The sequence below is a fragment of the Falco punctatus genome, assembly GCF_963210335.1.
Source record: "Falco punctatus genome assembly, chromosome: 6".
NCBI lineage: Eukaryota > Metazoa > Chordata > Aves > Falconiformes > Falconidae > Falco > Falco punctatus.
Genome location: NC_137585.1, coordinates 80,517,544 through 80,531,993, shown reverse-complemented (window position 1 = coordinate 80,531,993; position 14,450 = coordinate 80,517,544). Strand labels below are relative to the sequence as shown.

The following is a 14,450-nucleotide window of genomic DNA, read 5'->3' as shown; positions in this document are numbered from 1 at the left end:
AAGCCTGAAACTCCTAGCTTTTATCCCTTGAGAACTATAAGCTGTAAGAAATAGCATTTATTTATTTCCTAACACAAATTTGTCACTTCTGGGCTAAAAACAATGTAATATTTCTCTCTTTAGAAAAGCAAAAGTCCCAGAAAAGCCACGTCCCTTTGAACCAATTTTTTATGATCAGACCCAGTCTCAAAACCAGACAATCTGGAAAATTCACAGCATCCTGGAAACGCAGTTCACCATAGATCAAATAGACAAAAGGAGAGTGAGAGCAAGGCAGCTGTATGAATAGAAGGGTCTTGTGAACTGGACAAGTTTGGAAGTGGAAGAATACTGGAAAGGGTGCAATCATAACTAAATACCTCCTTTTTCCCATGCTGGCAGCCAGTGGGCAATGAATGAACACCTACAGGCATGGAACCTTCTAAAGGGGCTTTTGTTGTACACACATGAAGGTGCATCTTTCTGGGACATTCTTTCTTTTAGCCTTAAAAAGGAAAAGATGTTTTATGGTCCTTACCTGAAGAAGGAAACCATCAGATGGTAAATAGTTTGCCAAAGCAGCCTGAAGAAAGTTAGGTCAAATAATTTAATATAAAACAAACAAATATACCCCACCTTAAATAAAATCAGTTCCTCTCTGAAATGGGGTACAATACAAAGTCCAAAATATATGTGCTTCCTGAAAATGCAGAACTGGATATGTTACCTGAACTATAAAATCTTGGGTTGTTTATAATTGTCTCTGAAGTTAAGGGATTCTTTGTGTGCCTACAGGTGGATGTCCAGGTTATGGAATGCTGTGATAGCTCCCAGAGTTCAAGAAGCAATACTCTCCAGAGCCTCTGTGAAAAGACCATCTGTACCAGGACAAGCCATAGCCAAAAAAAATCCTAGCCAAGGCCAACAGGCTGTCGTTAAAGCTGCTCTCAGTATCTTGCTAAATAAAGCTGTTTTGCATGGCTGTCCTCTCCCCAGACCAGGTAACTGAACAGTCTGAAAGGCAAGTAGTTGTACGTTGCCAGAGTGGGGCTTTTAACTCTTGGATTCCTTTTTTAAAACTTTCACAAAACGTAACTATAGTTATGATGGGAGGTGTGTGGTTAAAAGCATTTACAGTCACTAAACTAAGTAGTTGTATAAGGTAGTCAAAGAGGAATCATTTGCCAGAGTCAATTCTTCTTAACATTGTTCTACTTTTGTTTCAGAGCTAGATAATTACATAGCAGATTTTAAGGGAGGAAACTTTCCTTTATCTGTGGTTTCGAGCTACAAAAATTGTAGTAAGAAAAGAGGTGAGAACGCTTCTTGGAGAAAAGTGAGCACAAGTCCTCGCAAAAAGTCAGGCCATTTGTCCCCCCAGTCATGGAATAAGCAGGAGACAAACGCTGAAGGTAAAGCTTTCCGTTTTCAGTTCTGAAAGAAGGTGTGGGTGTTTAACCTGTGTCGACAGGAATCTCAGTTTTCTTCTACGTCATGAATTAAACATTCTCAATGAAATGACGCTCATGGTTATGTTCATCAGTAAAAAATCGTTTACTTTTTTTCCCCTCAAATAATTTTGTTGTGACTGTGAGGTATCCTGATTAATTATTGATTTTTTGTTTGTTTGTTCTAATGCCTTTCCTGTTGTCCTGATAATGAGGTAGGCTTTAGTTCAGGTGGTGGAAGATTCAGCAGTGGTTCCACCTCATATTGCATGGAATGATGCTTTATCATTCCCTGCCTCAGCACCAGATGAGGGAAAGACTTCATTACTTGGTTGGTACTCTTTAGAGCTGCACCTGATTGACAGTATTTCTTTTTTTGCTTTTTTTTTTTACACATACTTTGTAGCTTCGCTACAATAATAAAATATAATAAATAAATAATAATAAAAAGATCATGCATCCCTTGTTCAGTCTTGTTAAATAAATTGAGTAGAATAATCTAGAAGCCCTGTAGCGGAAGCAAGAGGTCTCTGGTTTTAAATTGAAGATTTTTGTTTGATTTTCATTCTAATTGCAAAAACTAAATGTAAAAACCTCTGTGTAGTCACAGATACTATAAGGTTTTCATGAAGTTTCCACATCATTTTTAGCAGGCTGCTTGATAAAGAAGGCTTTATGTCACAGTCTGTGTGTGTGTATGTGAAAATCGTGTTAGTAGCTGACACTTCTGAATTGTCTTTTTACCTCAAGATCACAAGCCGTCTAACAAGCTGTTTACTACACAGGGATAACATCTGGGTATGTGCAGAAGCAACATTTCATTCTTGTAAAATTACACATCTGTCTAGAAAGAAAACTTGGGAATACCATAACTGAATACAGTATTGAACAGGAAAACTTCTAGAGGACAAAATCAAATTATTTTGCTTTTAGAAAATGCAGGTAACTCCTTCAGAGAGAGGAGTTAGGAAGGGATGCAGAGAGAAAGAGGCTTACACACACACACACACACACTCTCTCTCTTTGGAAACAGTAAGATTCTAGCCTCAATTACCTCATATATAAAAGACTGAAATACTTGATGCCTGGTACTTTGTAACATTAAATTGAGCTATTCATTTCTTCAGCTCTTGTTCAGAAAGAGATCTGCTTTTTCTGAACTCCAGCTCTAATGTCCTGATTTTGCTTGTGAGTTCTGTGTTTGAATTGTGAATTTACCTAATTCCACTAAGAGGATTTAAGAAATCAAATGAATGTAACCTGAAGGAGGATGGTTTATACTGTGTCTTGCACCTGAAAATATTCTTAGACTCCAGTTAATATTTGTGAATGTAAGTAAAAAATGGGATGGTGAATTTAAATAGGCTTCCATTTCTGACTATCAGAATCCAATGCGGTTCCCGATTCCAAGGGTAAGTTGTTTGATTTTACTTAAATGAAGAAAGCTTAAATCTTTTCCTGTTGACAAGTGATTTCTCTTTGAGAGAAGCAGTAAGGGTGGTTCAGGTGCCTTGCACAGAAACCTCGTGTTCTATATCCACAAAAGCTTGGGCAAGTCACGCCCCATTTGCCATTTTAGCAGTTCCTACTGCTGTTCTGAACGGTTTCAAGGGATGCATTCTGACCTTTGACAGAGTCTATTGATATGATTAACCAGTACATAGAAACACATTTTCCTTGTTTATCACAGATTTTAGAATAAAGAAACAAACACACATGGTAACACACTAATAAGTCCATCTGTCTTTTGTGCAGTTATAAAATCTAGGACTGTGTTGCAGCCAAACTGTAAGAAAAGAGCTTCTCTCACCACAAAGTAAGTTTTAATTTCTGGTATTTGTAATACTTAGCAAACAGTAAAGATAATAAAATTGTGTTGTAAACCAGCACATTATAATTAATAGATTAAGAGTTTCTATTTGGTAATGTTTTGGTTCTACATCTAAAGAAAGGAAACCTTTTTAATTCTCGGTTCTGAGAGAAAATTTTATATACTTCAAGGTAATTTTAGAATCCATTTCTGTATTTTAAACCTTGCAGCACTACATGCCTTTTTATGTAACAGTCTATTACTTAAGACTATTATGTAACATTTACCCTGCCACGAAAAGCCAACCGTATGCTTTTCTCACCTGGCATTATATTTTCAAAACTCTTTTGGCTCTTTTAGCTTACTGAATGGCAATTCAAAAGCGTGTAGTATATGTGCTTTAGTCTAAACGCTACAGAGTTCCCCTAGGAAAGTGTACAGTTAGCCAGAGGGAACTGCATTTGAGACTTGACTTCAATTTGAAACCTTGGTTCTGCCACATTCACAGGCACAGAGAGCACAGAATGTTTATGCTTCTTGGTATGCCAGGGTTTTTGTAAGTGTTAGGAGTCAAATCCCCCCCAAAAAGGAGTGGAATAAATTTCATTTGGTCCATCTTAAAAAGAGGAGAATCTTTGAAGGTAGTAGGCAGAAGAATCCTTTGTTAGAATTTCAGAATGGAGAGAATAATTTGAATAGAAAGAAGATACCTTATGATGTAACAACTATTGCTGCCACTTAATTAGATGCTATTTTCTTTTTGTTCATGGTAGTAAAGGTCACTTGGAAAAAAACTACTATTTTTCAGGTGTGTATAATATTTTAAAATTCTGTGTCATAGCTTCATTTTAATTGTTCTCTTTGTTTGTTTGTGGGTTTTTTTAAACAAGATCTTCAGAGAAGGATCAGTTGGGAACGTTAAATCTGGAGCAAAGGCTGTCCCTTGGTTCTGATGATGAGGTAGATCTTGTGCAGGAACTTCAAAGTATGTGTTCCAGCAAATCTGAGCCTGATATAAGCAAGGTAAACACAAGGCTTTTAAATAATTTACTACTTTGCCATATGCAGTTGTTTGTGATGTGTTTAAAATGAATTTTTAATTTACAAGCACTGCTTGAAGAAAATTATAAAATTGTTTGGAAATAAGCCAAAGTCAACTAATAAGTTATAATTGGAGTGTAAGTGTTCTGGTTTTAAATTACACCTTCACTATTTTATCTGGTAGAGATTTTTGCAGTGGAGGCTGGAGAGGCTGCAATTTATAAGTTCGTAAATGCTAGCAACAATAACCTCCTCTGCATTATTGTTCCCCATGTTATCTTTCATGCTGTCATCGCTTCCACTGGGAAACTGTTTTGTAATTTTAGACATGGGAAGTTTTTCCTAATATGCATAGCACATTTTGTTTATTTAACGTAATCCCATCAGCCATTACTGAACTGTCTCAAAGCTCCTCTGCTGTGTAGGCAAAATGCAGTTTTGCTGCCCCGAGCAAGAAAGAATGGATTGGCCTAGTTCTCTAACAGCGGCAGCAGAGGGTGAAGGATGCTTGCAAGGCTTACAGGTTTGGGGCTAAGTTCTGTGCTGCAGAGGGTGGAGCTGTGGATCTTTCTCTTTTGTCCTTCTACGCCAAAAGCATCCAGGCTCTCCCTGTAGCTGTAGCTATTTATTCTTTTCCTTCTTGCCTCCTAGCACAGCTGAAGTAGGATGGCTGTGACAACAGGCTGTGTTCACACTGGAGCAGCTGTTCTGTACCATTTGAAACAGACAGAGTTAGTCTTAAGCTATTATCCCGTTAGGCAGTGTGTTACATCCTCTAGGATCTCCCTGAACAGCAGGTCCATTCGTTTTCCTTTATTAAGTACTCTGTTTAGTCTTAGAAGTCAACAAAGTTTTTATTAAAGAAAGAAATACTGTGTGCAGGAAAATTTTTCAACCTATTTAATGAAATCCTTTATTAGAGTCTTTTGTTTTGGGTTGGTTGTTTTGGTTTGTTTTTTTAAAGTATTTACAGTCCTTGCATGAGTCACAGGAGCCAAGCTGGCAAGCTAATCGCCAGTCACTTAGCAGAGATTTACCATATCTATCTTTGAAAGAATGGGATGTGCTTAAAGAAATGGTAACCAATTTAAAATTGTGTTTAATAACATGTAAAATGTAATTGCTCGTTGTTGACAATTCAAGGAAATATGGGTTAGATAAGGAAGGAGATAGATGTCACTGTCTTTTGTTCAGTTTCCTCACCATGGGTGGAACCATCCATGGCTGGAATTTCTGTTGTTAATTCCCGAGCTGCCTAGTTGAGCCTTACAGAAGTAAGGGTGCTGTTGCATGTTTTCTCCGTGTGATGTAATTTCAGGCTGCCATAAAAATAAGTACTTCTGCTCTCTAATTTGCCTTTTCACTTGAATATGTGCCTCTGTTAGGTTGGGATTGAGTACTTTTGCAGTTGCAGGGAATTGGATCAGCTTGCCCCAGAACAAAATACCTAGTTTTCAGCGAGGACACAGGGCTGATTAGACTCTGTCTGCTATTGCATGGTCACAAGGTTTGGAGGAAAATAGTAGGGGAGAAACATGGCAGAAGGAAGAGAAAAGGATTATTCCTTTTTGTGATGTTTCTGGGGCTGAATAAAATTTAACGAGAAACTGCCCTGAAGTTCCGCTGAATAGTATTGCTCTGGAAATGTATGGTTAATCGTCTTCTGGTTATGGTCCATGTGAAATATCTCTCTCTTCATCACCCACCTCCCGCAAATGCACTCTATAGTAAAGGAAATGTATTTTAATTGTTCTTTGGATATTTATGCATTACATTGCACAGAAACTATATGAAAATGAAATCAAGACTCCCAAAATTTGGCAAAGTGAAACATAATCTGTGAATAACTAAAAAAAAAAAAAATCACCATTTTCTTATCTTTTTTAGATAGCAGATTCTAAGGATGAGCTATTGATGTTCAATAACTCTCAGAAGAATCCTGTATTTTCAGCAAGTGGTACTAACCCAAGTAAAACAACAGCACAAAAGGTAGGTGAAATGAGTTTTGTAGTAGGATAGGGAAGATGTCTTGAGTTTCTCCAAAATCTGAATTCCTGATTGGATCCATAGAATTAGCGTTCCAGTGCCCTGTTTATTACAAGAATAAACTGTCATGATTCTTAGGAAACTTGCTAGACATACCATGCCAAATTTCTTCCATGTGTTTTAATGGAAACTTAAGATTTATTAAACAATGGATGTATTTGCTTCCGTTTTCATGTTTACATAAAGCCATCTCCTTAAGCCAAGTACTGTTGACATTTCTTTGACATTATAAGTTACTTGCATCAGATGAAATAAAAACCCTGGGTTCATTCCCCTGCCCCCACCCCCCACCCTAGTTAATGTTATTCAGTAACTTTGCAAAGGCACAAAAGTTTTTTAAATTCTTGATATATAATTCCCAGCTTATGGTTTATTTTTCTACTATTTTTTTTTGTAGTGACTACCCAAATATATACAATTCCAAACCACTGTTTTCCTAAGTGTTATTATTTAAGTAGAACTGAGCTGCTCTGGTGTCAAAGCTTTCCAGTGGTAGAAATTGTAAGACATGATATTATCAGAGTTTGTGAAAAATAGCATGGATTTTTTAAAAGGGTTTTCAGTATTGCCAGATTATTTATGAGAAATTAAAAGAAACCCTGTGTTAGAAGTTTGGTGATTATGGGAAAAGATAGTCTAAATGTAAACGAACTTTACTAATTTCAGAGCAGTTTCAGAGTGGGATGATAAGCTAAATACTACTGGAAGATATAATAGGTCCACTATCATCATCTTTTCAGAAACTGAAATAATTGTTTGTGAGTGCTAACATCCCTATTAAATATGAAGATGGAGTTGTATCTTGCTTAGTTTTCATTCTTTGGATAGTAAAGTTAAAATTGCGCTTTCTCTTTTTCCCTTTTCTTTCTTGCTCCTTGTGGTTTTGAACATCAAGAGGGCTTCTGAGCACATGGCTCAATTAACCTTAGCCAGCACAGAATCTGTCTGTGTTCCCTCACTGGGCTCCTGTGTTCCCTTAACAGGGATCCTCTAAAGTCCAGTCCAGACACTTTTACCTGACCATGATCATTTTTTTCCTAGAGACACTCTGTCTATTTTCTGTAGTTACAATGAAGTAGCCCTGAAAATAGCTTAACTTTGCACACCTAAGCATTAAAAAAACTACAGTTGAATGAAATCACTTACCACGCTTACCGTATTTTTTCATATCCAAATATTCAAAATGTTAGAATATTTTCCATAACTTTATTTAAAATCCAGAGAACAGTGTCCACTAAGAAACAATTTTTTTAACATTCCAGATCCGCATTTGGGTATACTGCTTTTGGATATTTCTCTAAACATATTATTTTAGAATCATCAGATCATTTAGGTTGGAAAAGACCTTTGAGATCATCAAGTCCAACCGTTAACCCAGTGCTGCCAAGTCCATCACTAACGCACGTCCCTAAGCACCACGTCTGTCTGGCTTTTAAATACCTCCAGGGATGGTGATTCCACCACCTCCCTGGGCAGCCCGTTCCAATGCTTGACCACCCTTTCAGTGAAGAAATTTTTCCTACTATGCAGTCTAAACCTCCTCTGGTGCAACTTGAGGCCATTTCTCTTGTCCTGTCGCTTGTAATTTGGGAGAAGAGACCGACCCCCACCTGCCTGCAGCCTCCTGTCAGGTAGTTGTAGAGAGCGATAAGGTCCCCCTGAGCCTCCTCCTCTCCAGACTAAACAGCCCCAGTTCCCTCAGCCACTCCTCACAAGACTTGTGCTCCAGACCCTTCCCCAGCCCCGTTGCCCGTCTCTGGACACGCTCCAGCCCCTCTGCTCCCTCTTGCAGTGAGGGGCCCGGAGCTGAACACAGTATCCGAGGTGCGGCATCACCAGTGCTGAGTGCAGGGGGACAATCACTGCCCCTGTCCTGCTGGCCATGCTATTCAGATTTAAAATTCGTAATTTCAGACATTACAAATCAAATCTCCACATAGTGGCGATGCCTGGATAATTTTGTAAGTCAGGTGACCTACCTGTTCTAATGTAAATTTTTCCTAGTTAATTTTTTTACTTTTAAAATTCCTGCTAACAATTTAAGGCATAGCTGCATTGACTTTGGAGGTAGACGAGTGTCATGGTTTAACGGCAGCCAGCAGCTAAGTACCACGCGGCCACTCACTTATCCCCCACCACAGCAGTGGGATGGAGAGGAGAATCAGGGCAAAAGGTAAAACTCAAGGGTTGAGATAAGAACAATTTAATAATTGAAATAAAATCAAATATAATAATAACAAGTGTAATGAAAAGGAGAGCAAGGGAGAGAGGAATAAAATCCAAAACAAAAAACCCCAAGTGGTGCACGATAGAGCTGCTCACAACCCACTTACCGATGCCCGGCCAGTGCGCAAGAAGCAGCAATTCACAGGCCCCAGCCAACCCCCCAGCTTATATACTGGGTGTGACATTCTATGGTATTGAATACCCCTTTGGCCAGTTTGGGTCAGCTGCCCTGGCTGTGTCCCCTCCCAGTTTCCCATGCCCCTCCAGCCCTCTCGCTGGCAGAGCCTAGGAAACTGAAAACTCCTTGACTATGTATAAACATTACTTAGCAGCAGCTAAAACCATCAGTGTGCTATCAACATAATTCTCATACCAAATCCGAAACACAGCCCTGCACCAGCTACTGAAAAGAAAATCAACTCTATCCCAGCTGAAACCATTACAACAAGCTTAGCTACCTTTGAGGTTTTTTAAGAACTTGGTCAAAAGATTTCATACAGGTTAAAAAAATTGATTTTCCATACCTTGTGAGGAAATGTTGGCCAAAATGAAGGAAATACAACCCAACCTTTTGCTAGAGGGGAAAGAGATCTAATAGAATGACAAGCTTTGTTTCTAGATTTAATCGTTACTACAACAAATCTATCAAAAATCTAGAAGAGCACAGTCTTAGGTTGGAAGCAGAAGTCAAACTTTTAGAAGCAATTCTAATGATGATGAACCTATGCAGCTGCAAGAACTGGTGTCTGAAAAAGAGTTCGAGATGAGAAAAGCATCCTTTTCTGAAAGTAAATAGAATTCTGTGGGTAACAAAAGCAATACTGCACGAGCAGAGGAGATCTTATCAACAGTAATGAGACAAATTACTTACAAGGGCAACATACCCATAATTAATTTTTTTTTTAATTGGCTGGAAGAAAAAATGCTTTCAAGTATGTGAACGAGAAAGAGAAAACTGATAAGACACGCAAAATCTTTGATTCAGGATCCAAACAAATTGATGAAATCAAGGATTAATAAGGAACAGACAGTGATGAATAGTTTACTTGCATGCCACCAACCTTTACTTGAAGAGCAGCAGCTGCTGGTGAAAATGAACTTTTTAATATTGCTGCCCAGAGGGGTGACCTGGATTCAGCTGATGCCAACAGTTAAGTTCCTAATTCTCCTTTCCTGTCAGAGGAAAGGTAGGCACCTCTCATGAAAGAGATGTGTTAGCGACCGTCATAAACTGGCTTAGCTAACATTTTTCTCCTCGTCTACAAAGGAACAAAAAGTGACAACACACCTCACTTCGGCACTTCCACTGTCTAAATTTGGGCGGGGTGAATACGGTCCAGTTTTTAAGAATGTAGCTTCTTAGCATAAATAATTTGAGAGGCTAAAATCTGGTTTATAAGAAAACAATCTGTAAGATTATGTAACTAGCCTTTCAACTTCTGTTATATTAAATCTTTTTATTCTGTTATATTAAATATTTCAACTTCTGTTATATTAAAATGTAACTAGCCTTTCAACTTCTGTTCTTGAAGTATTATTTTTGTTGTGATTATTTTGTTCTTATTTATGGCCTTGATGGTACAAAAAAAGTGTGTATCTTTATTCAAGCTTTAAAGCTGAATTTTGTGCCTGCAAGACCTAAATTTCCATTTTTCCCTTTGAGCTGTGGCTACAGCTGTCATTTTTCCACAGTAACGAAAGAAAGAACATGAAATGTTCTCTCTGAAATGGAGACATGCAAGAATCAAATTTAAGGCTTTTTCAATGGCAGTGGAAAACCCCCATTGTCTTATTTAAGTATTCGAAGATGTTGATATGTCTTTTCAGTCAAAGAAGCAAAAAAAAGAGCCATAGTTCACCAAGTAGTAAGAAGCTGTCATACTAAATGGCAAAAGATTGTAAATACCAAGAGTTTCCATGAGGCTGGTAGGGTTGGTTGGTTGTTTTCCAGGTCAAATGGCAACAATTACTTATACAGAAAATGCTTTTTTTTTTTATTCATAGGATGGAATGCGTCCGCTCAGCAGCAGTCGAACTGTGGAAAGCAGCAACAGTAAATCAAAGACAGAGTTGGGTGTTTCAAGAGTTAAATCTTTTCTTCCAGTTCCTAGAAGTAAAGTCACCCAGCCTTCTCAGAATACTAAAAAAAGCAGCAGCAGTAATACAAGGCAAATAGAGGCAGATAATAAGGCAAAAAGAGAGATTTGGAATTTGCACAAAAAAGAACAAATAGAAAAATCTAATAAATAAACCTGCCTACCATAAAATTTTTGATGATCTTATAATTTCTATTGCAAAGAACCAAGTACTCAAATATGTAAATATTTTTTGAAAATAAACTGTTTCCCTGTAATGTAAAGTTTGTACAGGACCACGTTTATTTCTATGTAAATCAGCTGGAAATTATATTGACTTAAACTTCAGAAATGGGCAGTTTTGCCACCTTCGTAGGTGGTTTGGTTTTTTTTTTTTTTCTTCTTTTATTATGAAAATTACTTGTTTAAATGATAATATTCAGGGGTGTTACCACAGGATTCTGTTTGTGTATATACTGTACATAAATATATTCTATCAAGTTCACATGTTAAACTGCATTCAGATGAGTTGCACAATATGTACAGCAATGGCTTCAAGCTATTGTTCGTGCATTTTAAAGACATGTTTTTATCTTCACTTAACGAAAAATTAATGGAATGTGGCAATAACTAAAATGATTGGAAATGCAGATCAATTACTTTCAGCTACAAGCCATATTAAATACTTTGATTTCCCCATCATCTGCCTGCTGAATTTTGATCTTGTTTCTCTCAAGCTTCTCTTCATCTAAAATGTCATGAATTTTCGTTATAACTTCTATCTTTTAAAAAAGGAAAGAGATTGAGAAATTAAAATGCAATAAAAGTTATTTTTCTCAGACTCTTATTCTTTGATAGAATTGAAGAAAATGTGATCATTTATTAACTTCGTTTTTCTTGTATACTGTAAAAACTTTTATATACTTCATTAGTGTTTTAAAAGGATCTGAGAAATAATAGTGTTTTACAGAAACAGATTTTACTGAAAAGGAATTTGAGCACAAGCTGAACTACAGTATTATCAGAGATAATGTAGTAGCGATAACGTGAGTTCCTATGTAATTATCAATTTCTATTGTGGATTTAAGATGTAATTGCTGTGAAATGATATTTGAGCTGCAGCTAAAATTCTTTATAATTCCCCCCCACACCCCCTACTACAGAGGTAGAGCACGTTCACACATAGAGGGAGAGTTTCTACAGAGGGATTATGTCCCCGGTCTCTGCAGTAGCGGCAGTTACACGCTTGTGAATTGTAGTAACGTGGAAACGCTCCCTGCCCAGACACCTCAGCTGGCTGGCCGAGCAAAGAGCGGAGTTTTCTTGAGATCAAACTGCCAGGAGATGGTTTTGAGAGCTATGAACAGTAACATGGTCATGCCTATACTTTCCAACGTAGTGTTTTTCTCAAATTCAGCCTGGAAAAGGAAAGGATTACCTGTTTCCTAACGCTTCACCTTTGTACGTAAAACAGTCATCCCAAACTCATGTCAATAAAACTTTTGTACTGTATATTGTCTTTCTGTCCCTTAGTCTGTATGTGTGTGTTATCTCTATCGATATAGAATATTAGAAGCTTATTTCTGTAATCATTTTCCGCACAACATATTTAGAAAGTATCTTGTCTTTTGGTAATTGCTTTTTTATTAAAACTTCAATTTGTTGTGTGATAGTAACATATAACTGAATACTGGTGATTTCTATAGAAGTTGATTTTTTTTTCTTTTTTTCTTTCTGTAATTTTTGGTGCTGAAAAATGGATGCTACTTTTGCAGTTGGTTCTTAACAGAATGAGTCAGCCGGGAACTGCTGGAGGTCAGAGCAACGGGTCTCAGCGATTAGGATCCCTTATGCGCTGAAGCGGTGTGAACAGCAGTATGGCAGCTTGTGTGAGAAGCTCAGGCATGGATTTTGTGGTGAGGAGGAACGTAAAATGGAAAATGTTTTTTGTAGCGATCACACAAGTTGCAATATCAGGATTTGTAATCACAATAAATTGAACTTTTTTTAAAAAAGAGAGATAAGAAATGAAAGCTCCTGATATACTTCTAAGCTAGGTTCGTTCTACATTGAAAATGCACCTTGGAAATGTCAGCCCTCATTTAGATCAAGAGTTAGCAGTGTGTTTCTGTGTGGGAAGATCTTAGGCACAGTATCCTATAGCGTGTTTTGAGATATATTTTAAGACTATATTGTCTGTGAGAATGGAAAGTCTTCTTGCTGTACTTTGACTGAAAATCTGCAGAGGGCAGAGTAACTTTGATCATCTGTTCAGGGTTTGAAAGTTAGGTCTCTTGCTAAATTTAGCATTGCCTTTCAGTGCCCTCATTATCTTTCTTTTCAGCCTGCTGTCCTAATCTCTGTCCATCTGCATCTTTTACCTGGTTGATTTCCATCTGCTGTCGGTTTTTTTGGGTCTGTCTTTCAGTTCAACACAGTCTGTGATCTTCATACATCTTTATAATCACACAGTGTTTTGCAGATCTCTTTATCTCTAAGATAATCTTATCTTTGGTAGTAACTATTAAGCTCTCTTGTTAGGTCATATCAGTTCCTGCCCTCAAATACTGAATGCTATATAACCATAAAGTAGTTTGTGTGCGAACATAGCGGCTTCTCCGTTGGTTTACCATTGGGATAGTGGCAAGAATGTGCAGAAGCAAGGCCGAGGCTCTGGTCAGGAGTTCGGGGCTTCATTGTATCTTCAGGTTCTTCCTGTGATGCTACAAACAGCACTGCTTGTGCACGACTCGTAATATCAACTACTCTCATTTTGGGTTAGAAATGGGCAAAATGCTTTTTCTTCATTCCTTCCTGTGTCTTAAGCAAAGAGGTTTTAAGTGTGCTCTCTGTGGTGGACCACGCTGCTCCGTGCTGCACGCTGCTCCCATCCATTACCCTTTCTGTGTAAAGAAGCAAGGTAAGTGAAGAGAGAGAACCTGTCCACATGGAGAGGTGTCTCAGGAAGGGGTGTCTCAGGGGAGCTTCTAAGGTTGCATCCTTTCCACAGGCCGCTAGGTCAGTAAAAGACTTTAGCCCCTCTCTGACTACATTACACTCCTTATACACAGCTCAGTCTCTTCACCAGAGGAACCCTAAACATTCCAGCCCTCCAGGTCACTTCTGAAAATAGAAGCTTTCAGCATGTCTCCTATGATTCTTATTTCTTGACAAAGAACTTGGAATATGTTCCTTAGAAGAATGTCTTGAGTCCATCAGACAATATTTAAGCTCAGTTACTTAGTGCTGAGCATGAGCTGCAAAATGAAAAGTGTGCCAAAACCTGCTCCATCATTCAACAAAGGCAGCAACTTTCATAAAAAAAAAAAAAAAAAAAGAGCAAAACCAGAGAGCCTGAATTTCTGAGGCATGTCTCTTCCCATAATACAGCTCAAGTGATTTACAAAACAAATCAAAAACCTCCAGCTTTCTAGGAAAACCGGAGAAGCAGAGTAACCTCTACAGGTAGGAGATGTTTGTGGAAGGAGCCAATCTGAAGAAAGGATGAGGGACAATTTCCCGGTGCTAACTGGCTAAAGTGACGATTATGGTGTTCAAACCGTAATTAAGAGACTTTACAATTACCAGGTGGGCTGTTCTTACAGAAACCTGAAGTCAAAGTGACAGTTGAGTGGGCACGCGGTGTGTTTGTACTGAGCTGTAGCAAAGGCAGGCTCAGAAGGTGGAAGGTTTTGCACGGAGTTAAGGTATCGGAAAGAAAGGACTTTTAATTCCGAGGATTTAGAGGTACAGAAGAAGGTCTGGGAGAAGGGAAATCCTTAGCACAGTGGTAGTCCAGTTGTAGTTTGGCTAATATTAGCTGAA

General features: G+C 38.1%; 1 protein-coding gene across 2 annotated transcripts in view; it reads left to right on the top strand.

Annotated features, from left to right (window-relative positions):
- The window catches only part of CTTNBP2 (cortactin binding protein 2), a 93,144-nt gene extending 79,174 nt beyond the window's left edge, over positions 1 to 13,970 (top strand). Inside the window, exons 18-23 of one of the 2 annotated variants that reach the window (XM_080390993.1) lie at positions 775 to 980; positions 1,206 to 1,391; positions 3,183 to 3,243; positions 4,128 to 4,260; positions 6,166 to 6,267; positions 10,555 to 13,970. In XM_080390993.1, coding sequence (XP_080247119.1) covers positions 775 to 980; positions 1,206 to 1,391; positions 3,183 to 3,243; positions 4,128 to 4,260; positions 6,166 to 6,267; positions 10,555 to 10,800 — 934 coding nt within the window. In that variant the 3' untranslated portion in view covers positions 10,801 to 13,970. Of the gene's footprint in view, positions 1 to 774; positions 981 to 1,205; positions 1,392 to 2,177; positions 3,244 to 4,127; positions 4,261 to 6,165; positions 6,268 to 10,554 lie in introns of those variants that run through there. The other variant, XR_013928717.1, reaches the window with a different exon arrangement.
- The last annotated feature ends 480 nt before the right edge of the window (positions 13,971 to 14,450 follow it).